The 27,826-nt window shown below is 42.9% G+C and overlaps 1 protein-coding gene across 1 annotated transcript in view; it reads left to right on the top strand.

Annotated features, from left to right (window-relative positions):
* The window catches only part of CPO (carboxypeptidase O), a 31,938-nt gene extending 25,074 nt beyond the window's left edge, over positions 1-6,864 (top strand). The window contains exons 8-9 of the mRNA XM_040228672.1: positions 5,567-5,651; positions 6,470-6,864. Coding sequence (XP_040084606.1) covers positions 5,567-5,651; positions 6,470-6,732 — 348 coding nt within the window. The 3' untranslated portion in view covers positions 6,733-6,864. The remainder of the gene's footprint in view (positions 1-5,566; positions 5,652-6,469) is intronic.
* Positions 6,865-27,826: the final 20,962 nt, after the last annotated feature.

The following is a 27,826-nucleotide window of genomic DNA, read 5'->3' as shown; positions in this document are numbered from 1 at the left end:
TACTGGGCTCTCTTGCCCTTTTGTGAACCTGAGAACAATAGACATAAGTCAAAGAAAAGGTCAATTTAGAATTGTTGTACTATTTGTTTCCTTTTCTAAAATTTATTTTTTCAATTTTTAATTGTGGTAGAATCGATATAACATAAAATTTACTATCTTAACCATTTTTAGGTGGACAGGTCAGTAGTTACATATATTCACATTATGGTACAACCAATCTTCAAAACTTTCACCTTGCATCATCAAATATCTCTACCTGTCAAACAACAACTCTGGATCCACCTTGTCTCTGGCAACCACCATTCTACTCTCTGCCTCCTGAGTTTGACTACTCTAGGTAGCTCATATAAGTGGAATCTTACAGCATCTGTCCTTTTGGTGACTGGATTATTTTACTTAGCATAATATCTTCATGCTTCATACATGTTGTACCATGGGTCAGAAGTTCTTTTTTCAAGGCTGAATAATATTCCACTGTATGTATGTACCACATTTTCTTTACCCATTCATCAATCAATGGGCGATTGAATTGTTTCCATCTTTTACCTATCGCAAATAATGCAGCTATGAACATAAGAGTACAAATATCTCCTTGAGATCCTGCTTTCAATTCAGAATCTGCCTGCAATGCAGGAGACACAGGAGATGCAGTTTCAATCCCTGGATCAGGAAGATCCCCTGGAGGAGAAAATGGCAACCTGCTCTCGTATTCTTGCCTGGAAAACTCCATGGACAGAGGAGCCTGGCAGGCTACAATCCATGGGGTCGCAAAGAGTCAGACATGACTGAGCATATGGCACATCCAGAAGTAGAACTGCTGAGTCGCGTTGTAATTCTAGCTTCAACTTTTCGAGGAACCATCATTTCCAGAGCAAGTACAGCATTTTCCATTCCCTCCAATAGTGAATAAGAGTTCCAATTTCTCCAAATTCTCACCAACACTTGTTATTTTCTGTATACCTTTTTAAAATATTTTTTAAACAAGTTTCTCATTATCAACAAATGCTGGGCTGGATGGGGGCCTGGCTTGCTCTGTTCTTAAGATCACAGAAGGCTGGTGGCCCACTGACGGTCATTCCTCTTGTCTGTCTCCCCCACTAACATCACTTATAAGACACATGTCTGGGCACTAATAAAAAACCACTATAGATCTTTGCTGAGGAGAATACCTCCTCCAGTAGTCAGAAATATCCAACAGTACCCCAGTGTCTTTCCACAATTGTTTTTGGGCATTTGTACTACCTGATTATTTTGTACGAGGTAGAAATAACACTTACCTAGAACTTTAAAAATTACAAGGAGATTTTATGGCCCTTATCTGATCCTCATGACAATAGAGTAAGCTCACTTTGGAGATGCAAAAGTTAAGACCTTGAGTTAGTAGTATTCCTAAAATCCCTGTAGACGGTAAATGGTGGAGTCTGGGAGCTCACGTCTTCAGATTCCAAGCATCACATTCATCAGGCCACCAGACACTGCCTCTCCTCTCCACTTAAGAAGGGTTTGCAACTTCTGGAAGCTGTCATTGACTTTGATGCCTGGGCCACCGTGTCCTGTATATTCTCCTCATTTCTGTGCCCCAGAAATTCTATTTCTTCAGTAGTGTAGTGAAACAGGGACTTCAGTCAAGAAGCCCAGACCCCTCCTTATCTCCCAGTTCCTGTGATATTTGCCATTGTTGTTGTTTAGTTGCTCGGTTATTTCTGACTCTTTGCGACCCCATGGAGACACCAGGCTTCCCTGTCCTTCATTCACTATCTCCTAGAGTTTGCTCAAACTCTTGTCCATTGAGTCAATGATTCTATCCAACCATCTCGCCGTGGGTGTTTGATTTCTTCTTAAAGGATTCTATGACAAATACGAATGAACCACCACAGACAGGCCATTATAGATCTTTGATAGGACAGGTCTTCTACCAGCAAAAAAAAAAAAAAAAAAAAGAGGCTCATATATCCCAGTATTTTTCTAGGTAATTTCATTCCCTTTTTTGGTCCAGGAAAACAGATACTTCATCTCCATGTTGCAAGGTTTGCATTCAAAGTTCACAGGGTCTTGGGCTACTGAGGGCTGTCTCCTTAGAACCCTCTGACCACAGTGTGGGTACTGACTTTACCGCTAATGGAAGGTAGAACTCTAAGATGAGAATTACTGGCAATCCTTAATACTCTATGTAGAGATTGGAAAATTGAATTGACAAAGATTTCTTCAATTCTGTGTCTCTTACAGTATCAGGTGTTGAAAAGTTAGCATAACATTCATCACTAAGACTTCTCCATAAAAAGACTGAAAATGTTGCCACCATGTGTCAAACTCACTGAAGCTAGTTAGCAGTGTTTTTAGGTTCTCAGTGGTAAGCTTTGATAGAGCACACAAAGACAGAATTACACCAACTGTTCCAGGAGTGTTCCATTTCTGGTATATTTACAACCACTAGAGACTAGTAATTAATCTCTATGTATTTACAAAATGAAAAATTTGTATAAATCATGATAAATATTATACTGCCTGATAGACAACTTGGCAATCACTAAGTAGGGGAAATAGAACTATATATAGCCTCATTTGAAACTTCTCTGGAAATTAGAATAGCTATAAGAAGTCTAATGTTTCGAATGCTGACATTCTTTCCATTTGAACTCTTTCCATATCAACCCCTGTATCCCATTCCAAGCTCCATCCTCCCACACAGATGCCAGGGCCTTAATCAATCTTGTTGAGTGCTTGCCTATGAATATATGCCTATAGGAAACTTTCTGGGCCCAGGAAAGAAGTTATTAAGCATGCATGAGGTCTTTAACAATGTAAATTACACACTACTAGCAAAGAGATTTTTTATTATTTTGACTAGAAGGAAACTTTAGGCTGAGAAGAAAGACAGCAGAGGAATTGGCTCTCTATGGCCTTGCAGTATAGTGTTGAAAGGAGGCAGAAGAATAATCAGGAGGTCGACCCCTAGAGATAGGAAAATTTAGGGAAATCATTTCATCTTTTCAGAAAGGACCAAACTCATAAGCTAAGTATCACAGCTGTGTGCTTCTCATAGATGTTATATTTCCTATTCCTATCTACTTATCCATTGTAATTCCTGGTGTTATCATTTAAAAAATCACAAGTTCTTTTGTCAATAAAGAAAAGGAAACTGGAAAGACTCTTTCCCACCCAACAGGCAGGATTTAAGGAGAGGGAACTATATAAAATTAAGTTTGGCTATGAGAAGAAAGAATCTTGGTCTGGAGTGAGTTTCAAGAAATAAAAAATGAGTGCAAGAACCCTTCTGAATAGAAAATGTAGCCTGGAGCTGCTTCATGCAAACCAAATAACGGTTAAGACCCCACATGGACAAGTTAGCAGAGTTTCTTTCAAAGAAACACAGATACACATGGGAATTAAGAATAATTAAAAGCAATTCATATCTCTACCAGAGACTCCCAAAGAACTACAAAAAGGAGTGAGCTGCTAAATTTCAGCAACTCTTTCTCCAGGGTGCGTGTTTTAATTTTACTCACTCACGGCAACTACCCTGAATCCTTCCTTTCTCTCTACTCTTCTTTCTGATTTCCTTAATGGAATTTTTCTCTCCAGAAATCGCCTCCCTGACTCTCTTCTCCTTCTTATAATTTCCTCTTCTTTCTGCAGACAGCTCTTGTACCCCTTTCAAGAGGCTTCTCTGGTGGCTCAGGGGTAAAGAACCTGCCTGCCCAATGAAGGGACAAGTGTCCAATCCCTGGGTCAGGAAGATCCCCTGGAGAAGGAAATGGCAATCCACTCCAGTTATTCTTGCCTGGGAAATCCCATGGATAGAGGAGCCTGGCGGGTCACAAAGAGTCACACATGATTTAGCGATTGAACAACAAAAACAACAACTTCTTTCCAGTGTAAGTGATTAAAACCAGATTTATTCCTTGCAATTATTTAACCCTTCCTCCCCATCAAATCAGTTCTGGAGACAGAAACAGGAACTAGGAACCAGGACCTAGGGCAGATGTAGAATCTTTCAGGAAGAGAGCTAGAATGTAAAACTCAGTAGTGAGAGGAGAGGAGGCAAAAAACTTGCAAATATGTTCAATTTAAAGTTCTAAGTCCTACCATTGTTGCATGGAACCCTACCACCACTTATTACCTCTCGTGCTTTTCATTTTGAATGTTGCTGTGCCTAAATCCACTTTACCCGAACACCACACTGTCACACGTTAGGATTCAGTGGGACAGTACAGGAGCAGGAAAAAAAAACAAAAGCAGAATCTAAAACAAGATCTGTCACTGGTCAAGGGAAGAAGTACGGGAACTGGTGCTCCTGAAAATGTAGTCTGGCTGCTCTAAGGGATGAAGGAATGGTGGATCCAGGCAGGTGGTGGCTAAGGGGATTTTCATGGTGTCTTGTGTAGAAACCAAGGGGAAGTAGTGGGGTAAGTCATTAGGTGGCTAGAATATAGCACTAGGGAATCTAGGGTGGGGAATACTTAGACTGTCAGGAGGGTATGAAAGGAGATTTATTACATGGTCAATAAACACAGCCAATACAGTTAGACTTCAGTTAGTGTTTCTGATCTCAGGAAAGGGTCTTCAGAGAGCAAGGCTGAGACCTTAGACATCATCCAGTTCTGAAGGCTTTCCAGTGCAGGCAGGTGACATGGTGACAGGTACGGAGAAGGGTGTCTTTTCCTGTTCTGAAAATCTATGAGCTTGTGAAAGATAAAGATCAAATACCTTTGAAGAAAAATAAGAGGGAAGCAATAAGAGGAGTATGAAGAAAGGGCTATGTAAGAAAAAAAAAGTGGGGACAGATAATCTAGTCATGATGCTCAAGAAAGACCTACAGAGAACTTGGCATTTGAGAAGGTTTTGAGGTGGTGCAGAATTTCAACAGAGATAAGAAATGAGACATCCCAGGTAGAGGGCATATCTTGAGAAAAGGCAGAGAGGCTGAGGAACATGGGGCACATCTGGGGAACTGTGGGAGAACTGGAGTTTGACTATAATCTAGGGTGGGATCAAGAAAATATGATGCTGGAAAGGTGGGTTAGGTCCTTATTGTAGAGAATCTGAAAACTACAATGAACAGTGTACCCTAACGCAGTGGGCAACCAAGAGTCAGTGAGAGTTTTGGCAGGATCGTGATCATGGTCCTGCTCTACAAAAGTTCACTCTGAAGTCAGGGAGATCAGCTGGGATTAAGGATTGGTGAGAGGAAGGAAAACTCATTAGAAGATGACAATAGTCCATTTCAGAGTTAATAAAACTGAAATAGAGTAGTGATGTTAGAAGTGCAACTTGGTCATTATTTGAGAGAAGAGTCAAAGATGATTGTCGGAATTTACATATGGGGCACATGATAAGACAGAATGATGAAAATCAAAACAGCCTTATTAGTGGAGGAGATGATGAAACTGGATTTGAATATATTGAGTCTGAAGTATCAGCAGATGACCCAGGTATAGGTGTTCAGTGGGAAGTTAGAAAGATGGTCTGGAACTCAGAGGATGGATTTGGACAAAATAGCAAACCCTCTGGATTGTTAGATTTATTTTTAACACCAGATATCTGTCTCTGCATTTCCCACCTACAGATCCAAGTTGGACAGAAGGCAGCAAATGCATTGAAAGCAAAGCATGGAACCAATTATAGAGTTGGATCGAGTGCAGATATTTTATGTAAGTATCTTTTTTTTTTTTTGCTTCTTCAATAGTATCTAAGGCACAAAAGAAATCAGTGGACTTTGGAGTGGGGTGGGGTGGACAGGATAAAAGCATTCCATGGATCAACAGGAAGTTGTACAAATCAAAATGATCAAGGATAAAAGGCAGTCTGTACAAATCCAGAATTGTGCTCTCTAGGGACAAGGTGCAAGCTAACTAAAAGTAAAAGTTAATACACTGGCTCAGATCAGTACTCCCTCTGGCTTCAGTTATAAAAAGCTAGCCATGAGAAGGTACAGGAGTTAACAGGAAAGACCGTTTCCAATGACCCTTGATCAGTTGATTTAGTTCCCAGAGGACCATCAGGCTAAGAAAGCAAAAGAGGTGGGGCCTGGAGTTTTTTTTTTTTTAAAAAACAGTTTAGTTGAAAGAACCGTGCATTGCTTTCCCAATCCCCAGCTACCACCTCCTCCAAGCACTGAAGAGCCAACAAGATGACATTCTCCTAATATTTGTCCTATAGGTCACTTTGTTTCTGTCCTTGATATGTCAGTTGACTCTTACTGTCTGGTATCAGATTGTCTTGTCTTTGATTCAGCTGAGAAATTTTAACCAAACCTCTGTTAGGTGCCAGGCATAATGCCAGGTATTGTGGGGATGGTAAGTGGAGACAGAAGCCGAAAACACCAAAGAGAGGAAGAAGGCAGCTGTCCATAGATCCCAATAGGAAAGAGTTGATTTTGCCAGGCTGAACCTTTAGTCCCTTAAATGGCTATAGACATCTATCTTTTCCCAGGGTAACTTCTAACTCTGCCTCCATGTTTTATTTGTAGATGTTACATCAGGATCCTCAAGAGACTGGGCTCGGGACATTGGGATCCCCTTTTCATACACATTTGAACTGAGGGACAATGGTACCTATGGATTTGTCCTGCCAGAAACTCAGATTCAGGCCACTTGTGAGGAAACCATGGAGGCTGTGCTTTCAGTCCTGGATGATGTATATGAGAAGTACTGGTACGCAAGCAGTGCCATAAGAGCAAAATCTACTGCTCTGGTGCTGAGCTTGCTGATGTCCTTCATGTCTCTTCTCTAAGTGCATCCTACCCAGGCCTGCTCAGCCCCAGTGACATGGAAATGGCTGCCCAAAAGGTGCTTTTGCAACTATGGAGAAATCAAATAATTTAACTAGAAATACTTTCAATAAAGATGAATCATCTTTGTATTTCCATGTTTGTTCTGCTGTAATTAATTTTTATTACTCTAAAAGAGTATAATATTAGTTATTGGTACAGTAATGCTACAACTGAAAGTCACTCAGTCGGGTCTAACCCTTTGCAACCCCATGGAATTGTCCAGGCCAGAATACTGGAGTGGGTAGCCTTTCCCTTCTCCAGGGGATCTTCGCAACCCAGGGATCAAACCCAGGTCTCCTGCATTGCAGGCAGATTCTTTACCAGGTACCACTCTACAATTCAGTGGCTCACACATCTATATGTTGAAGTTCTGATCTTGCCTGTGCTCACAGAAACTGATCTGTGGTCAGTTTCAAGGCAGCTGCCTCAGGGTCTGGAAAGCTTTTTCCCATCTAAATTCTTTGAAAATTTTGCTTGTGCCTTTGACCCAAGTTTACTCTTAATTTTGTGTAACTGTGTTAGTAGCAGCAGTCAGAAGATAAAGTTATATAATTTCTCTATAGCTGTTGCTCATTTTACTTATTTATTTAGTATTTTACTTATTAAAAAAATTTTTTTAAGAATCTACAAGGTACATTTTGCTAGGCTCTGGGTTTACAATGGTGAATAAAGAGGACATGGTCCCTGTTCTTGTAGAATTTCTGTTCCAGTGGGTGAGATTGAGTGAAATGGACAGCATTGCTTACCAGGCAAATCTCCTTTCTGGAGAGCCATTATAATCAAGAACACAAATATATAAACTAAGCATAGCAGCTTGTAGCAGGGACTAGGAAAGAAATAAAGAGTAAGTAGAGAGGTAAGTAAGGGCCAGATTGTATGTTTCCAGGTACACAGCCATTTAATGGTGCCATCTTGTCCATGACACTTTACATGCTCTTCAGGTAGCACCTATGACTGTCATTTCTTACGTATCTCTATGTGACCCCTTGAAATGATGCTAAGCACTTGTCAGGCTTTGAACAAATGTCGCTGTGACTGACTGACAAGGCATCCTTGGGTGTTCAGTCACCCATTTCTGAATTTCCTTGTTGATCACAGTCACAATACACTTCTTGGTTGTAACCCTTTTACTGCCTTTCTTTGTCCTTCTTATTTTTTTGTGTTTTGCCAGTGTGTGGCTTATAAGGGTCAGAAAGGAAAATGTCAGGGGCAGTGGGGCTTAATGAATCAGAGAACAGCTATTTACATAAAAATGCCAGCTTCACAATTGTGGCATTGTCAGGGAGCAAGTGGTTGGGTTTCATCAATGGTCAGCATGTGAAGAAAGAAAACTAGTATGGTCACCAACGCCATATCCTAGAAAAGAGCTGAGGCGCTGAGGCCTGAGACTCAGTTTATTAGCTTTCATACAGCCTGTGTTTTAGTTTCTAAGGCTGTCTGTTAACAAGTTGGACCTCTGAGTACTTTAGGAGCTACAAAGCTCAATTCATGTCTAAAGATTGAGTCCATGGCCAAATAAAGCTGGTAGGGAATGGATGAAAATGCAAGCCATCAGCTTGTCTGAAACCTCCCACAGGGATCTTTCCAAAAGTTTCAGATGAATTGTAGCTTTCTCAGGGGCTTCACATCTCTCTGAGGGTATGGGAGACTGAGGGCCAGGACATGTTTTTTACATCTTCTGAAAGTGTTTTACTCTGTATGAAAGGATACTAAAAGCAAGACTAGAACAGTGATGAATGACTACACTCATCTTTCTCAAGGATGTTTTCAACTTTCTGGTCTTAAATGGTGTAGTTTGGGAAAACTTCACAACTGATGCAACTAATGCAATTTTGAAAGTATCCTGTACTGGAGAAGGAAATGGCAACCCACTCCAGTATTCTTGCCTAGAGAATCCTGTGGACGGAGGAGCCTGGTGGGCTGCTGTCCATAGGGTCGCACAGAGTTGGACATGACTGAAGCGAATTAGCATGCATGCATGCATGCATTGGAGAAGGAAATGGCAACCCACTCTAGTATTCTTGCCTGGAGAATCCTAGGGACAGAGGAGCCTGGAGGGCTGCCGTCTATGGGGTCACACAGAGTCAGACACGACTGAAGCGACTTAGCAGCAGCAGCAGCAGCCTGTACTGAGGCTTTGTTGAGTCTGAAATTTTAGTTTAAACTACTTTAAAGCTAGGGCTTCCCAGGTGGCTCAGTGGGTAAAGAATCCACCTTCAATGCAGGAGATGCGGGAAAGACACTGGTTCAATATGTGGGTCAGGAAGATCTCCTGGAAGAAGGCAAGGCAACTCACTCCAGTATTCTTACTTGGAGAATCCCACAGACAGAAGAGCTTGGCGGACTACAGTCCTTAGGGTTGTTAGGTGAAGCACACTGACTGAAACCGCCCACCCTGGCCAAGCACCATAGTAACCATTTGCATGAGTTGTTTTACGACAGGAGGTCCTGCTAAGAAACATGGAACTAATAAGCCACCACCAACTGGAAGAGTTCCGGAAAGGTCAAAAGGAGATACCACATGTCCGACCACCTCCCAGCATCCTTCTCTCTGGCATCCATCTTGGCTGAACAAGGCATGCACCACCAGGAAGGACTCTGAGTCAGAATGATTGGCTAACGATAACACAGAAACTAATCCCATCAGCATAAAACCCACGACTTCAAGCCTTCCTGCAACAGGCTCACAAGGAGTCGGACACGACTGATGGAACTGAGCACACAAGACATATTCGAAAGCTCAGAAGTTAGCGTGTTGCTGCTTCGTGGTTGTGAGAAGACATGAGCCCCCTGAGTCAGAGGCAGGAAGTTACCACATGCAGCATAAGAAACAGCATGAACATCAGCATATTTCCATTTGTTTCCTTTGTTTCCAGGGCTTCCTGGGTGGCACAGTGGTAAAGAACCTGCCTGCAAGTGCAGAAGATGCAGGAGGCATGGGTTTGATCCCTGGTTGGCAAGACCCCCTGGAGGAGGAAATGATCATCTACTCCAGTATTAGTGCCTAGAAAATTCCATGGACCGGAGAAACTGGCAGGTTACAGTCCATGGGGTCACAAAGAGTCAGACAGGACTGAGTGTGCATGCACATCTATCTCTTAAATTTAAATATTTTGCTTTTTTTTTTTTTTTTACTGTTTCTATCTTTCCATTACACTTGGTTGATGCTTTTTTTCTCATAACAATTCCTACAAAGGATTGAGATCTTCTTGACCCATAGGTGAATTTAGAGTTTAAAATGATGCAAAATGATAAACTCAGATGGTATTCAAGCTTCTAGCTCTTTTTTCTACCTCAGTGTCAAAATGAGTTATATTTTTGCTTACATTACGTATAGCCAAGCTCTGTTTCCCTTACTTTTCTTACGCAGTTTAGCAATCTTCTGATATGTTACTGAAAATACATTCTTCATATTGCCTGGTAATCTTCTTATTTTCGGCATATAATTTGAATCTGATATAATACTATTATGTCACTGAGAGGCCCACTGCTCAATAATATAAAATTACAATATTAAATATGAAGGAGTTTTAAAAAATTTAATTAATAATTATTAATTTGATACTATAGGTAGTGATTAGAATCCTTTGTGTGTATTCCTTTGTGTAATACTCACAAGAATCCTGAGTTGGGCACTTTTATTAATTTCATGAAGAGCCTGAGTGAAGAGAATGTAAGTAGCATATCTATGGTCACATTGTTCTTTTTTTTTTTCTATCAAATGTCCTTGCTTTTATTAAAATTTTTTTTTTTTACATTTATTTATTTACGTGGCTGTTCCAGGTCTTAATTGAGGCATGCAGAATCTTTGATCTTCATTACAGCATGCAGGAGTCTTTTTGTTGGATGTGCAAACTCTTTGTTGCAATATGTGGGACCTAGTTCCCTGACCAGGAATTGAACCCCAGACCCCTGCATTGGGAGTGTAAAGTCTTAGCCACTGGACCAGGGAAGTCCCCAAATGTCTTTATTTTTACAAGGCCACACAGGTCCAAGAAAACCACATCCTTCATGTGGTCACACTGTTCTTAATCATTCTTGATTGATCAAATAATTTCTGGGGATAGAATCTTCCTGGTTCTACCACGTTAAAAGTACTGTCTAGTGGCCCCGGCCAGTGCTTCCTCCAGATCCTGTCAGGTGCCTTCTCCCGCATCTCTCTCTGTCCTTGATGTGTCTCTGTGACTCTTTATCCAATGTCTGCCCTTGGGCTACCGCATGTGATTTGCCTGCGGCTACAGAGAGCTTAGATGCAGAAACTCCCAGCTTCTGCCTGGAAAGAAACACGTGGGTCCAATAATACGAAACCCAGCCCCTTGTAGTGGGTTGGGAAAAACTTCAAAGCATCACTCGCGTCCCAGGGTTCCTGTGGGATACAGGTGACGTGACCCTCCAAAGCCTTTCTCTGAGATTACAGCCATGCTTGGCTTCTACCTTTCCTTGTCCTGGGTCACTTCCTCTTGGTGGTACCTCCTAAACAAGCCATTTGTGCATGAATCCTCACTTCTGGATCTACCTCTAGGGAACCCAACAAGTCTCCTTGGGAATTATTACCAAAACATAATACTTCATTAATTTCCTAAAATGGCTTTTAATATATTATATATCTATAATATATATATATATGTATTACGTATATAAGAAGACTTCCCTGGTGGCTCAGATGGTAAAGCGTCTGCCTACAATACAGGAGACTTAGGTTTGATCCCTATGTCGGGAAGATCCCCGGGAGAAGGAAATGGCAACCCATTCCAGTACTCTTGCCTGGAAAATGCCATGGACAGAGGAGCCTGGTAGGTTATAGTCCATGGGGCTGCAAAGAGTCGGACACGACTAAGCGACTTCACTCATTATGTATATTATATGTGTGCCTATGACGCTTACTCCTTGGAAGAAAAGTTATGACCAACCTAGATAGCATATTCAAAAGCAGAGACGTTACTTTGCCGACTAACGTCCGTCTAGTCAAGGCTATGGTTTTTCCTGTGGTCATGTATGGATGTGAGAGTTGGACTGTGAAGAAGGCTGAGTGCCAAAGAATTGATGCTTTTGAACTGTGGTGTTGGAGAAGACTCTTGAGAGTCCCTTGGACTGCAAGGAGATCCAACCAGTCCATTCTGAAGGAGATCAGCCCTGGGATTTCTTTGGAAGGAATGATGCTAAACCTGAAGCTCCAGTACTTTGGCCACCTCATGCGAAGAGTTGACTCATTGGAAAAGACTCTGATGCTGGGAGGGATTGGGGGCAGGAGGAGAAGGGGACGACAGAGGATGAGATGGCTGGATGGCATCACTGATTCCATGGACGTGAGTCTGAGTGAACTCCGGGAGTTGGTGATTGACATGGAGGCCTGGCGTGCTGCGATTCATGGGATCTCAAAGAGTCGGACACGACTGAGACTGAACTGAACCGAACTGATGTGCTAAGTCACTTCAGTCGTGTCCGACTCTGTGTGACCCTATGGACTGCAGCCTGCCGCACTTCTTTGTCCATGGGATTCTTCAGGCAAAAATACTGGAGTGGATTACCATGTCCTCCTCCAGGGGATCTTCTCGACCCAGGGATTAAACCCAGGTCTCTTGCATCAGATGGGTTCTTTACCTCTAGCACCACCTGGGAAGCCCCATGTATATTACATATGTGTTATATATATAATATATTAAATATATATAACTGAATCACTGTGTTATATACCTGAAATGAAAACAAATGTTAATCAACTATACTTCAATTTTAAAAACCTAGAGATAATTTTTTTAAGTATTACTATATTTAATATTCAGAATACGCCTGGGGATTACAACATCATATGGACAGAAATATTTCCTATTTTGAAGATGTAACCATTCTGGATCATGAGGAATCTTGTTCCAGAAAAGACTTTCACTTCAGGAAAACATATGCATTTCCAGTCTGGTCTCTATTGAAGGCACAGTAAAAAAAAGATTAGCCTTTATGGACTTGTAAATTTTGAAATATCTGGTATTATGATAAGACTTTATGTGAAAATAATAGCCACTCATAACAGTTTTCCACTCTGCCATAATCAAGACTGCATAGTCTTTTCTTAGCTGCCCTGAAAAAAGAATTTTATTTCTTTCCAAGGAGTCATTCATTTAAAATAATACTAATAAAAAATAAAGCTCCAAAGAGCTTAAATAGTGAATGTATTAACTCCTTTCCTACCTGCATGTTCCTTTCCTCTGGAGCTCTTATGTTTTTTTCCAAGAATTTGTTCTTTAAAAAAAATACATTTGTGCAAGTCAGCTCTACAAATGGTGCTAATTAAAAAAAAAAGTCTCCGTCCCTCTTTACATAAATGGTACAAAAGCAACCACAGAAACACAAAGGAGGCAAAGAAGAATGTGTATTCACAGGGTTGAATCCCACCCCCTCCCGACCCCACCCCCTGCCACCAGCAAAATCTGGTTGATTAGGTGGAAGATCCTGAGAAAGTGACGTGGAAAGTCAAGTTGGAATCAATTTGTTGAAGGCCCTGAGCACTGGATAGGAGTTTAGCCATTATCCCTATAGACTGCAGGTAGTCCCCATATTTTTGCACAAAGAGGGTAATTAAACACATGTGTAAATGTTACAGAAAGCAGAACCCCTTCCAGGGCCTGAGACTGGGCTCTTGTCTAATACTCGGAAATGAATTGTCCGATGAGATACACCAGCCGACAAAGCAAGAGACCTTTTTGGGAAGGTGTCCAGGTGGAACAGAGAAGGTGATGATGGCACCCCACTCCAGTACTCTTGCCTGGAAAATCCCATGAACGGCGGAGCCTGGTAAGCTGCCGTCCATGGGGTCGCTAAGAGTCGGACATGACTGAACGACTTCACTTTCACTTTTCACTTTCATGCATTGGAGAAGGAAATGGCAACCCACTCCAGTGTTCTTGCCTGGAGAATCCCAGGGATGGGGGAGCCTGGTGGGCTGCCGTCTATGGGGTTGCACAGAGTCGCACATGACTGAAGTGACTTAGCAGCGGCCGCAGCCCAGGTGGAGAGCAGTAAGGTAAAGGAACACAGGAGAACTGCTCTGCTGAGTGGCTCACAGTCTCAGGTTTTATGGTGATGGGATTAGTTTCTGGGTTGTCTTTGGCCAATCACTCTAACTCAGGGTCCTTACTGGTGGGGCCTACACACTGCTCAGCCAAAACGGTTGCCAGAGAGAAGGATTCTGGGAGATGGTAGGACACATGGCCTCTCCTTTTGACCTTTCCCAAATTCTAGGCTTGTGGGTGGCTTGTTAGTTTCGTGTTCCTTACTAGGACCTCCTTTTGTAAAATAACTCATGCAAATGGTTACCATGGTGCCAGGCCAGGGTGGGCGGTTTCAGTCAGTGTGTTTTTCCTAACATGAAGATCAGTCTCAAAGGATGGATTAGAATGAGACAGTTGGAGGAGAGACATATTAGGCAAACAGTTAAGAAAATAGTGTATGGTGCACATACATAATTGAATAAGACTTCAGTTGAGTTGGTGGCCATAAAAATGGAAACAGACATCAGAGATATTGTTCAGAAAGATTCAGTGTGGTGTCTTTTTGATTATGGGGGTGTGGAAAAGGGAGGGTTGGAATTGTTCTGCATGGCCAAACAGAAAAACAGTGGTATTAGGAGATCATGAGACTTTGTCTTAATTCATCTTTATCTCATCACTATCAAGAAAGGTATAACAGACCAATGCTTAATGCAGACTTACAGATCCATGGAGCCCAAACGGAAGCAGTATGAAAAAATGATGAGCCATTTCTTTTCAAACAGGAAATAGGAAATGCAAAATTGTCTCACTGAAGTATCAGTTAAAACTTAAGGTTTGCTTTGCAACTTTAAACCAAGTCTCCAGGAACAAGCAACCTTCATTTCAATCCACCAGTGTCTTCGTGCACATACACTAATTTGCCCTATGACATTTAATTTAGAATTAGGTTTGCAAGTCTATCACTTTAAAGGCTGACTATTTTCTGTAATGCATTTGCCTAGAAGATTTGTTTTGCAGCAGAATTATTATTTGAAATAAAAAATTTCCTTAAAGTGTGATATTAAAATTAGATAAAAACATTTGCTCTGCCTGATCTTGGGAGGAGGATGGTTAGTGAGTAGGTCTGGAGATGTTTCTCTGCTCTCCCTGCCCCCAATTTCCCTGAGTCTTGAAGAACTTGCTGTTTTCTCTCTAGGCACTTACTACTTGAAGTGTGGTCCATGGACCAGCAGCATCAGTCTCATCTGGCAGCTTGTTAAAAATTCCAATTCTCAGGCATCAGAACCTGAGTTTTCCTTAAGTAAAGTGATGTTCTTAAATATATAGGAAATGCTGCTTTAGAGTATGGGGCTTCCCAGGTAGTGCTAGTTGTAAAGAAGCCCCTGCCAATGCTGAAGACATAAGAGATTTGTGTTCAATCCCAGTGTTGGTCAGATCTCCTGGATGAGGGTATGGCAACCCACTCGTATTCTCACCTGGAGAATCCCATGGACAGAGGAGCCTGGCAGGCTACAGTCCATTGGGTCACAAAGAGTTGGACATGACTGAAGCTACAGATTTCCTGGGAAGCATGTTCAAACACAGATTCCCAGGCACAGCAACATGTCTGTGGTAGAGCATGAAATTTTGCATGTTTAACAAGCTCCCAGATGAGGCTGCTACTATTGGTCCTTGGACTACGACACACTGAATAGCAAGAGGCTAGGACAGTGGAATCATCTGGAAGGGTTGTTAATCATGGCTTGCTGGGCTCAGCTCAGTTTCTGATTCAGCAAGTGGGGCCTGAGAACTTGCATTTCTAACAAGTTCCCAGATGCTGCTGCTGCAACTGCTCTAGGAAACACACTTTGCAGAACCCTAATCAAGAGCACTTGGCTCATCATTGGGATATAGATGCCACTGGGTAATCGAGGGTACCTTGATTTATTTTCTTCAGTAAAAGGGGATAAAGTGTGAAAAGAAGAAATTTCTTCCCTCAAGGATCTTACAGTCTAGTTCAAAATACAGAAAAACAAGCAAACATCTCACATGGGCCATATGCACAGAGCTAAGAGTAGATGAGCCAAGATCAGGCTCCATGACAGTATCTAAAGTGGCCCGGGGAGGTTTCCCCTACTTGCCTTAAAGCTGGAGCAATACTTGGAAAGGGTCTGATTGCTTAAATGATATGTGCTCTATGCAAGACACATTCTTTCATTTGAGAGCTTATGAATAGCCATGGATTTTCCATTCATTTATGCTTTTGTAATGAAAATATTCTGTCTTTTATGAAGCAGAATGAGGCAGGGTGGGATGGGGAGGGGCAGTATGGTTGGAAGTCAGGGGCTAGGAGGAGAGTGGTGGGGGCTGGGACAAGCCTGCACAAACTCTCTCTCAGAGTCAGGAAGAAGAGTGAAGAAACACCTGGTTGTCTCTAGATGTTTGCTTCTTAAAATAAAAAGCCAAGCATCTGATGTTGGCTGCTCTCCCCGGTCACAGGAGGAAATCCTCAGGATCCGGCCCTTGCAGGAATGGAGTTCTTAAACCCTAGGACTGAGAGGCATGCCTTCTAAGGAACCACAGGTGTCTTAGGGAGATTTTTTTCAGATACAAGGGACTGGAACCCCAAACAGTCTGGCTTTAAACCAATAAAAGGGGATTTACTGGTTTGGATCATAGAAATGTATAGAGGGAGTTCAGGAAGAAAAGGATCTGGCAATTCCAAGTGTCATCAGAATTAGTAATTTTTCATTTTTTACTTTTGCATCAGCATTTTTTTCTGTTGGTTTGACTGAAGCAGGTTCTTTCCACATAGATGCCAGTGACCACCCACAGCTCCAGGCCTACATTTTACACTCTCTGCAACACTGGAGGAAAAGTGCTTCTATTTTCCAACAGTTTCAATCAAATTCCCAAATACAGACTGAATGGGCTTCCTTGAAGATGACCAGGAATTTGGATACCTGGCCTTGACATAGATTGCTCTCCCTTGTCAGATTATTTGCAGTTGCCACCAGCAATCTGTGAATAATGCGAATGAAATGGTTGGATAGCATCATCGACTCAATGGGTATGAGTTTGAGCAAACACTGGGAGATTCTGAAAGACAGGAAAACAAGCTTGGTGTGCTGCCATCTATGGGGTCGAAGAGTTGGACACAACTGAAAGACTCAGCCACAACCACAACAACAACAACCAGAAATCTAGTTCTGAGTTGAGGTACAAATTTAGAGAAACTAGATTGTCTTTCCTGAATAGGCAAAGGTTTCATCTGTGCTCAGTCATCTACCCTTTATTTTATCCCAATCCTGCTGCTGCTGCTGCTGCTAAGTCGCTTCAGTCGTGTCTGATCCTGCTGGCTCTCCAAGGTCATTCTAAGGCACTGTCCCTCTGATTTGTCTTCATCTGATTTCCTGATGTTGGTATTGCTCTCTTGCTGCTCCTTGTGAGCTTGGATCCTCATATTTCTGACCCAGCACCCTTTCCAAAAGAGTATGGTGTTCCTGACCTGTCCAAATGAGTGCTGCTACCACAATGGGATACATCTCCCAAATTACTAAAAAGTGACTCTGAGTCTCAAAACTTTTGACATATGTCGGTATAGATGCTCAGGAGTCTGTTTACTCTGAAATGATGATATAAAATGTAAGCAAGTATTCAGTAACTGGTAAATATTGGTAATTGTGATTTAACACCATAGTTACAACCTCCCTCTGTCCTATTTCTCATTCTTCCATTTTTTATCATTAATAGCTTTCCACTCCTATTCTCATTTGTCTACATTAATCCCACTAGTCTGTGAGGGATAAGCTGTGTTTTTAATAAAGCAATAGTGGCCTTTCTAATATAACACAGTAGTTATGAACTTAGGTTTTAAAGCCAGGCTGCCTTGGTTCAAATTCCAACCCTGTCCCTTAGTTAGTTTTGTTTCCAGTTCTTCACCTTTTTCTTTCTTTAGTTGGAATATAATAGCTTTACAATGTTGCATTAGTGTCTAATAAAGTGAATCAGCTATATGTGTACATATATCCCCTCCGCTCATGAGCCTCCCTCCCACACCTTTCATCCCACCCCTCTCAGTTCAGTTCAGTCAGTCAGTTCAGTCAGTTGGGTCAGACTCTTTGCAACCCCATGGACTGCAGTACGCCAAGCCTCTCTGTCCATCACCAGCTCCTGGAGTTTACTCACTCATGTCCATTGAGTCAGTGATGCCATCCAGCCATCTCCTCCTCTGTCATCCCCTTCTCCTCCCATCTAGGTCATCACAAAGCACCGAGCTGAACTCCTTGTGATATGGAGCTTCCCACTGGCTATTTTACACGTGGCAACCCTCTCCAGTGTTCTTGCCTGGAGAATCCCAGGGACGGCGGAGCCTGGTGGGCTGCCGTCTATGGGGTTGAACAGAGTCGGACACGACTGAAGCGATTTAGCAGCAGCAGCAGCAGCAGCAGTGTATATATATCAGAGAAGGTGATGGCACCCCATTCCGTACTCTTGCCTGGAAAATCCCATGGACGGAGGAGCCTGGTAGGCTGCAGTCCTTGGGGTCAGTAAGAGTCAGACACGACTGAGCAACTTCACTTTCACTTTTCACTTTCATGCATTGGAGAAGGAAATGGCAACCCACTCCAGTGTTCTTGCCTCGAGAATCCCAGGGACGGGGGAGCCTGGTGGGCTGCCGTCTATGGGGTCACTCAGAGTCGGACACGACTGAAGCAACTTAGCAGCAGCAGCAGCAGCAGTGTATATATGTCAGTGCTACTCTCCACGTTCATCCCACCCTCCCCTCCCCATCTCTGTGTCCAGACGTCCATTCTCTATGTCTGTGTCTCTATTCCCGTCCTGCAACTAGTTTCAGTCATACAATTTTCCTAGATTCTACATATACATATTAATATATGATATTTGTTTTTCTCTTTCTTACTTCACTCTGTATGACAGACTATAGGTTCATCCACATCACTATAAATAACCCACTTTTATTCCTTTTTATGGCAGAGTAATACTTTGGCCACCTCATGCGAAGAGCTGACTCATTGGAAAAGACTCTGATGCTGGGAGGGATTGGGGACAGGAGGAGAAGGGGACGACCGAGGATGAGATGGCTGGATGGCATCACGGACTCGATGGACATGAGTCTGAGTGAACTCTGGGAGATGGTGATGGACAGGGAGGCCTGGCGTGCTGCGATTCATGGGGTCGCAAACAGTCACACACGACTAAGCAACTGAACTGAACTCAATATTCCATTGTAATTATGTACCACATCTTCTTTGTCCACTGATCTATCGATGGACATTTAGATTGCTTCCGTGTCCTGGCCATTGTACATAGTGCTGCAATGAATATTGGGGTATCTGTAACTTTTTGAATTATAGTTTTCTCAGGGTATCTTCACCATTTTCTACATCCACTATGCCATAGTTCCATATTGGGCAGAGTGTCCTTTTCATTTCTGGACTGTAGGCTCACCCATGTGACCTGTGTTGGCTAATTTTGTGTAGGTAAATGTGCCCCTGTATTAGTTCTGAGCCTAAGACTTCAGTGACCTCATATGTTTCCACTTTGCTGTTTTCATCTTCACCATTCCTATGAGAAGACTATGCCTCAGCCAGTGCATTGGTCTAAAAAGGATGAAAAACACAAGTAATAGAATTGTCCCAGCTGAATCCAGCTTAGTATAAATTCAACCTCCTGTAAACCCAGAGTTTAACTAGGTGCTTATTTTTGTCTGATGTGGAGAATTTGTAGCTGTTTGTTATACAGCATTATTGCATAACAGTTAACTGAATCTTCTCTCAATGTCTGAACTTTCTTTTATATAATTTGAAAAGAAGGACTCATAACTGAGTCTTTTATAGTGTTGTTGGGGAGAGTAAATGAGAAAAAGCACATGAAGTGCTAAATAAGCTGCCTGATACACAAGAACCGTTGGTATTTATCTGTTATTATCATTATTAAGTGCCAGGAGTTGATGTTCATTATCCTTATCTATGCATGCTTCACTTTTCCATCTGCTAAGTGGAGAGAGATGAGGTTTAAATACTGAAATGCAGAAATGAAAATGAGTTCCCAGTGACCTGCTGAAGTGGCCCAGGCAGGAGAGAAGCTGGAGGGTGAAACTTCTTTGGAAACTCAAACCAGAAACTACCCTTGTAACCACACAGCATCTGCCAACAAATCAGGAAGGGAAAGAGAAGGCTTCCTTGCAGAAACTGATGATGAAGATAAAAACAAGAAGTCAAGGACACAAGCCTTGGGTTAGAAGCCTGGATCCCAGGAATAAATCCTCTGTGTCCATGTTTTACTGCAATTTCAATGGAGTTCTGACAATTCACCTCACCTCTGTGCCATGAAATTTGCCCTTTGTTTCATACACAACAGTCCCCTGGAAGGGTTGCAAGACTACAGACATGACCGTGTCGGAAGAGGTGGTATTGCATCCTCCGGCCAAGTGGAAAGCTGCTTTCCCAAACCACTTTCATTAGGGTTTCTCTCCAGGCGCAGAGACACAGGGCTTGTCTAAATAGGTGCCATGGCAGAACCCTTGATTCAGCTTTGTTTTCCTGAAGCCAAGCTGAAAACAAGGCATTATCAGAGCTTTTCAGATGTGTACCTTCACAAGGCCAGGATTTTCAAAAGATGAGCATTTAAACCTACTTTCAATATGAGTCCAGGGAGTGAAAGAGAAGGGAATATCTGGCCATTCCTTGTAGGTGCCAGTCTAGAGGTCAGCTCATTTGCAAATATTTCTAGGGCCTCCATCTCTCCCCCAAATAATCAGGAAACCCACTATTTAAACCTAGGTTTGCAAAGTCAAGCTACAAAGGGCATTTTAAATTGAGTGTCTCTAAGATCACTCTGGCTTTGTCCAAGTGGAGATGAAATTTTTTAAATCGATGTCTGTATTTTTCCGGGGAAAGGATACAGACATTTTCACATTTTTCAAAGGGTCTTCCAAAAGATAAGAACTACTGATTCAGAGGGATGCTAGTTGAATTTGAACAATCCAGTTAATTAACTGAAATCAATTAATTCAGTTAATGAGAATATTTTTTATTTGTCTTTATGCTGACAACCTTTTTTATTTCAAAGCAAAGCTGTTGGTAGACAAATCCATTACCCCATTCTTGTTCATAACAATGAGGTTGATATCTTCCCAAGTGTATTTTGTTCTTCTAGGCCAAGCCTGACCATGAGCCAGGTCTAATCAATAAAGCTATGTTTCAGAAGATCCACTGAACCTCTAAGACACAATCATGTGTGCTGGCTTTCATATGCCTTGAGTTTCAGTGGAAACACAGAGAGGCTTTACTATGTCCTCAGTGCTTTCTGAAAAATATCTCACTAGTTATCCCATCATGCCTGTAAGATGGAAATAAGAAATTGCCACAGAACTCTCCCAAGCTCTGCCTGAGCAGGTGACTTCGGTCCCAAGTCCTCAGCACTGTCCTTAACGGTGTAAATAAGGTTACAGCTTCTTCTGAAGATCCCGGAGGCAGGATTGTACTGGTGCCAGGCACTCATTTACAGGAAGCAGCGTCTGCTACCAGCCTTGGGAGCAGAAGGCAGGAATAATGATCACTGTCTCAGCACCAGTGGCCTCCCCAACCTAGTTACTTGTTTTAATTAAGAGGACAGTGCCACACCTTTACGTGTCCTTCAGAGAATTGGAGCGTTACAAGTGGAAGGGAGAAGATGGTTCTGGGTACCCAGATCTTGGGTTCTAAAGATAGAAGGCCATGACTAAGGCTTTGTTTCCCTCCTGGTGGCATTGGGGGAGCCGGGACAGCAGGCCCCAAGGATAGAGGGTTTTCCAGGAGATGGCAGTGCTCTCTAAGGTTGGATACTGGCTGTGCCGGCCTTCCCCATCCACTGAAGAATATTGTAATTGAGACATAACATGATAATGCATTCTGGACCACACAGCTGCTTGAGTGTCACCTCAAAATGCTTCTTACCAGCCTCAAAGTCACTGTAAACAGGGAAGAGAGATGGAAGGGAGATGGAGGGTGGGGACACATGGGAGGGGGCCTGTGGAGACGCCAGACAGCGCACTCGGCTTTGCTGTCGGTGGAGTTTCAATACCTCCAGGCCAGGAGCTACCCTGATACATATTTACAACTGTTCCTTGGTTCACCTCTGAAGACCAATAAAAGGAAATTGAAGGACATGTATTGTCTGCATTTTAATTTCCAGGTTTACAAGAAATGTTTCATTGTTCTAATTCAGGGGCAAAATAAAACATCTTCCCTTTGAAAATGAAAGATCTCCTTGTTCAGGGTGAAGAGCATAGCAAAGCACTCTTTCTCCTAAGAGGCAGGGCTATTTCCGAAGCTGGCCCCAGATCCCAGACAGCTAGGGGAATGGTGGTGTGGGGGTGATGGAGAGGGGAGACGAGCCAATAGAGAATACTGACCAGTGACAGAATTGTCCCGGGTGATGCACACGTAAGAAATGAATTCACATGACTGCATAACTGATGAAGCAGATCCTTTACTTCCCAGGACCTGACAATGACGTCTCAGGACAGACCTAGGGACAGAGGGATGACAGAAGGGTGAGCAAATACCTTTCCCCTGCAAGAGACTGTTGGCTGGAGTGCTGATTTATATAGGCACGTTTATAGGAATGAATGAGCCTGATAAGATCAAGGTCAGAAGGACAGTAATGACTGTTCAGTAATGTCATGTAATTTACTAGATGTGTTCATAGTTCAGGAGTTGAACCTCTACTTCCGGGGCACTTATTTGTAGTTTTTGTTTATCACTCCTTGGATTTTGCCAGAAACCTGCAGGTGGAGGAGAGAGCAGTGAGGTCAGCCGGGTGGATTGTTTGGGAAATCTGTGCAAAGGAAACTGATCCTTAAAGAGAAAGAGGCCAGTCTTTAATCGGCTTTGAACATCTCCAGAGTCTGTGTGTGGCTTCCTTTTAATTTTTTGTCCAAAACTAGTTGCTTTCTGCGGAGAAGGCAATGGCACCCGACTCCAGTACTCTTGCCTGGAAAATCCCATGGATGGAGGAGCCTGGAAGGCTGCAGTCCATGGGGTCGCTGAGAGTTGGACATGACTGAGCGACTTCACTTTCACTTTTCACTTTCATGCATTGGAGAAGGAAATGGCAACCCACTCCAGTGTTCTTGCCTGGAGAATCCCAGGGACAGAGGAGCCTGGTGGGCTGCCATCCATGGGGTCACACAGAGTGGGACACGACGGAAGTGACTTAGCAGCGGCAGCAGCAGTTGTTTTCTGTTTTCCTTAACCCTCTTCCACTGGACTCTGTTCTATATTCTCTGCAAATCCTCTCTTCCATGAAACTCTCTCTTATTCCACCCTCTTATCTAAGTTTAAGAGTCATCCTCACTTAGAACCTGGAAAGAGTAGGCAGGAAACACACAGTGGTATTTCTACTCTTCGCTGTTAGCACTTGAAATGTGCCTGCATTTGCCACAGCCAAATGATGCTTTAAAAGTTAGAAGACGAAGCAAGTAACCAAGAGGTCAGTCTTTCTTGGTGGAAACCAGGTTGCTTTCTGGGTAAAGAGGAAGAAGGAACTATTTTGCAGAGAGTGAGAAATATTTCTCAGAGAATACCCGGGATTCTCACTGTGGGTGGTGGCTGTTCAAGGAGCATTGTTGTTGTTTTTGCTCAGTCACTAAGTCATGTCCAACTCTTTGTGAACCCATGGACTGTAGCCTGCCAGGCTCCTCGGTCTGTGGGATTTTCCAGGCAAGAATACTGGAGTGGGTTGCCATTCCCTTCTTCAGGGGATCTTCCTGATCCAGGGATATAACCGACATCTCCTGCATTGCAGGCAGATTCTTTACCACTGTGCCGCCTGAGAAGCCCTCAAGGAGTCTTACCAATAGTCAAGTGAGTGAGCTAGGGAGATGGAGGCTGGGAAGACAGACACTCAGGGTGGAGACTCAGCAGAGGGATGGAATGAATCGGAGTATCCTCCAGGCAGCGTGAGACAGACTTTTCAGACTACAGCCAAAGAATGCTTTACAGGAGGAAGGCGGTGGAGACCGTGGAGGCAATGAAAATGATCAGCAAAACCTATAAACATTTATAGTGGGAGGGAGCAAAGTCCTATAAACGAAATAAATGAACATTGGGCAGATCACAGAGGAATTGCATGTTAACACCCTGCAACCTATGTAACAACAGGTGTTCTAGACAGAACACACAAACAGAGTCCTAAGACATGGAGCAGCCCTGACGAGACACCAATTACCAACCCAGGTGAGAAGCATGTATGGTCCATGCTAAGCACATTCTTGCTACATTTATCTCTGCTGGCTAATTCTGTTTACCTCTCATAATGTTTACACACTCTCAGACTTAAATTATTTTCCAAAAAAGACTTCATGTTTAAGTCTCCATCAAAGGAATCAAGCATTTGTCTGATGCTCAAATATCTGAAACCATGTAGTTCCTATTGACCATCTGGCAGGAATGTTATATCATTAGCCATATTTAAACTCGTAAATATCAGCCAGGAAGACTGAGGAGGTGGTGCCAGGATTATACAAATCATTCACCAAAAATGGTGTCTCTATTTTACAGAAATGGGCCTGTGCAAACCTCATTCAAATTCAGCAAGCACACGGAACAATGTTCTTTCTCCTCCATTACAAAGAGAAATTTAGAGTGAAATTCAAAAACAAAACTGAGATTACACAATTTCAGATGTGCAAGTCTGCACATTTGGATGTTAGAAAGGGTTAAATTTCAGAGGCCAGCACCGGAAGAATGGTGGGAAAGCTATTGAGAAATCTTTTACATGAGCCTATTACTGACCTAGGTTTCTTTGTGGTTCTTGTTGATTGTAACATTTGCATTGAGTCCGCTGCCAGATCTGCAATAAGCATTTTCTTCTGTTGGTTTTCAAGCTTAAATGCATGGGACTAGGAACAACATCTAAAATTATCCCAAACTCTAATATTTTAGCAGTGGAACTGGATAAAAAATTAACAAAAACCAATCTTAATGAAACTTTATCCACCTAGGGTTATTTGTTTGCAGGTAACAGAAACTAGTGAGCTAAATAAAGCAAAAGGGGATGTACTAGAAAAATATTGGTGATTGAAGGGAGGATGGAAGCATGAGGCCGAGAATAAACAAAACAGCAGGAACAGAAGTGGTGCTGGATAAACTCGGACCATTATTTTTGCCTTTGTAGTTACTGGTCTAAGGGTCAAAATCCAGGAGAGAGAGTCTGATTAAGCTTGAGTTACATGCTTGGTGGGCTTCCCAGGTGGCTCAGTGGTAAAGAATCTGCCTGCCAATGCAGGAGATGAGGGTTCAATTCCTGAGTTGGAAAGATCCACTGGAGGAGGGAATGGCAATCCACTCCAGTATTCTTACCTCGAGAATCCCATGGACAGAGGAGCCTGGTGGGCTACAGCCCATTGGGTCACAAAGAATCGGACACAACTGAGACTGCATATGCATGCGTACAAGTGCTTGGCTGTACCAAGTGGTGAGAGCTTCTGCTAGAAGAAGCCAGTAGCCTCTATGGATGATGAGAAAGACATTTTGAAATTGCCCACAGCATGGAGGACATAGTTTTCCAAATAGAAATTGGGGTATTGAGGGGGAATGGATGCTAAAAAGCAAAATCCCATCAAATACACACATACATAATAAAACCGAAGAGAATAGTTTTAAAAAAAGAAAAAGAAAAATAGGACTGCCAAGAACCCTATCCCTAACCTCTTACAGAGGCTGTAGAAGCAGTCATTCCGTCCATGGCATAAGATGAAAACCACCAACCTGGTTCACAATCTGGCAATCTCAGATGATTAGATTTAAGTTATTATTCCCCAAATTTTGAGGGAATGAAGCCTACACTATCTTTTCACAATTTCATTGAGGAATGCTTCATTATCACAATTACCTCCTGTCAACTTAATATGAACCTTCAATATTTACTGTTATCACAATCCTATTGGTGCCATCCTGAATCTGTCTTTCTACCTCTGGTCATGTGATATAATTGTGCTTCCTTTTTTTCTTTGAAGTTGGGTGTGACCATGTATTGGCCAAAGAAACGTGAGTGGAAAGTACACGCGTCACTTCTAGGCAGAAGTTCCAATGGCCAGCACACAATTTGCCATGTTTTCTGCCTGCTGCTGTGTGATCATGGCAGCATGGGGCAGATCAAGCCTCCACGGGCCTCATCCTTATTTGGTCCAGGGATTCTGTGATACATGTGGGCCAATTAAAGTTTCTTCGGGAGCAAAACAATGGAATGGTGGAGTCCTGTCTAATCCTAGGTGCAAGAGAAAACTATTTAGAGCTCTGGCCTGTGATGATTTCCTCCAGCGTGGCCTGGGGAATAGAGAAGGGAACAATAGAGTAGACGCAGAGAGGAGAGAGAGGAGGAGAGGAGCATTGGAGGCCAGTGATGTGAATGGACTTCTACCAAGGCTTGCCTGCAGCCCTGAGCTCATCTGTGCCACCTCCATTTCTATAAGGCATCCTTCCTTACATTTGACTCACTTGGGTGCGGGTAGGGTGGGAGGGGGTGGTTACCTGGAAATAGCAAAGTCTTACATTATTTCAGGCACCTTCCAATTTTTTTAACCTATTAGATCATCAAATTCACCTGAAACCATGGCTTCTGACTTACATTTGTGTGTTCGTCTGTGTTTTGCTTTTTCTTCCTCTACACCAGTCAGGTTCTGTAGAACCAGAGCCTGAGACAGAGATATGGGTAGTGTGATCTGAGACGCTGCTCATCAGGAAGAAGCTGTCAGGGAGTGAGGGGACCAGCGTGGGGTGGATGTCAGCTAAAACCTAGACTTGGCCTGAGACACAAGGGGCTCAGAAGACAAATTGCTCACCAGATTTGTCTCAGCCTGAGGAATAGGGGCAAGAATTTTGTATTCCATTAGTCACCAATTGCATGGGTGTCTGGGAGGGAGCCGAGGTCAACTTCTTGCACAAAGCAGCTCCCATCAACCAACAGCAGTTCCCCAAAGAGCAGGATGAGAACTAGCTCTTAGCAGCCACCACTCAAAGCAGCTGGGGAAGGGCTCCAGAAGGGCCCCTGAACATGGATATGAGTGGGGCACCAATTGTGTCTATGACAGCCTTCTAATTATTATAATTATTAGGTCCATCTTTCTTATTTTAGAAAGTTCTTTCAACGATAGTTCCTATCAGATCTCACAGAATAAAAGAAAAATGCTTTCATTTTTTCTGTAAAATACACCAAAATTGGCATCAAAAGTAGTAACTATCAGGTGAAAGGGGACCATTTAGCACAGAGGGTAGTCAGTGGTACTGGTCATGACTCTGAACATTGTAGATGGTACCTGGAATTTTGCTCCTGTACCCCTTTCCTCCTCTTTCATGACGACAGCATTCTAGATTTCCACTGGGGGAAAGTCCCACTTACAGTAGAAATTCTGATTGCTGTTGTTGTTCAGTCACTTAGTCATGTCTGACTCTTTGTGACCCTATGGACTGCAGCACACCAGGCTTCCCTCTCCTTCACCATCTCCTGGACTTTGCTCACACTCATGTCCATTGAGCTTGGTACCATCCAACCATCTCATCCTCTGTCGTCCCCTTCTCCTCCTGCCTTCAATTTTCCCAGCATCAGGGTCTTTTCCAACAAGTTGGCTCCTTGCATCAGTTCAGTTCAGCCACTCAGTAGTGTCCAACTCTTTGTGACCCCATGAACCACAGCATGCCAGGCCTCCCTATCCATCATCAACTCCTGGAGTCTACCCAAACCAATGTCCATTGAGTTGGTGATGCCATCCAACCATCTCACCCTCTGTCATCCCCTTCTCTTCCTGCCCTCAATCTTTCCCAGCGTCAGGGTCTTTTCAAATGAGTCAGCTTTTCACATCAGGTGGCCAAAGTATTGGAGTTTCAGCTTCAACATCAGTCCTTCCAATGAACACCCAGGACTGGTCTCTTTTAGGATGGACAGGTTGGATCTCCTTGCAGTCCAAGGGACTCTCAAGAGTTTTCTCCAACACCACAGTTCAAAAGCATCAATTCTTCACTGCTCAGCTTTCTTCACAGTCAAACTCTCACATCCATACATGACCATTGGAAAAACCATAGCC

The sequence above is a fragment of the Oryx dammah genome, unplaced genomic scaffold, assembly GCF_014754425.2.
Source record: "Oryx dammah isolate SB20612 unplaced genomic scaffold, SCBI_Odam_1.1 HiC_scaffold_27, whole genome shotgun sequence".
Lineage (NCBI taxonomy): Eukaryota > Metazoa > Chordata > Mammalia > Artiodactyla > Bovidae > Oryx > Oryx dammah.
Note: the sequence above shows the minus strand (reverse complement) of the source record. Positions and strands in the feature narration are given on the sequence as shown.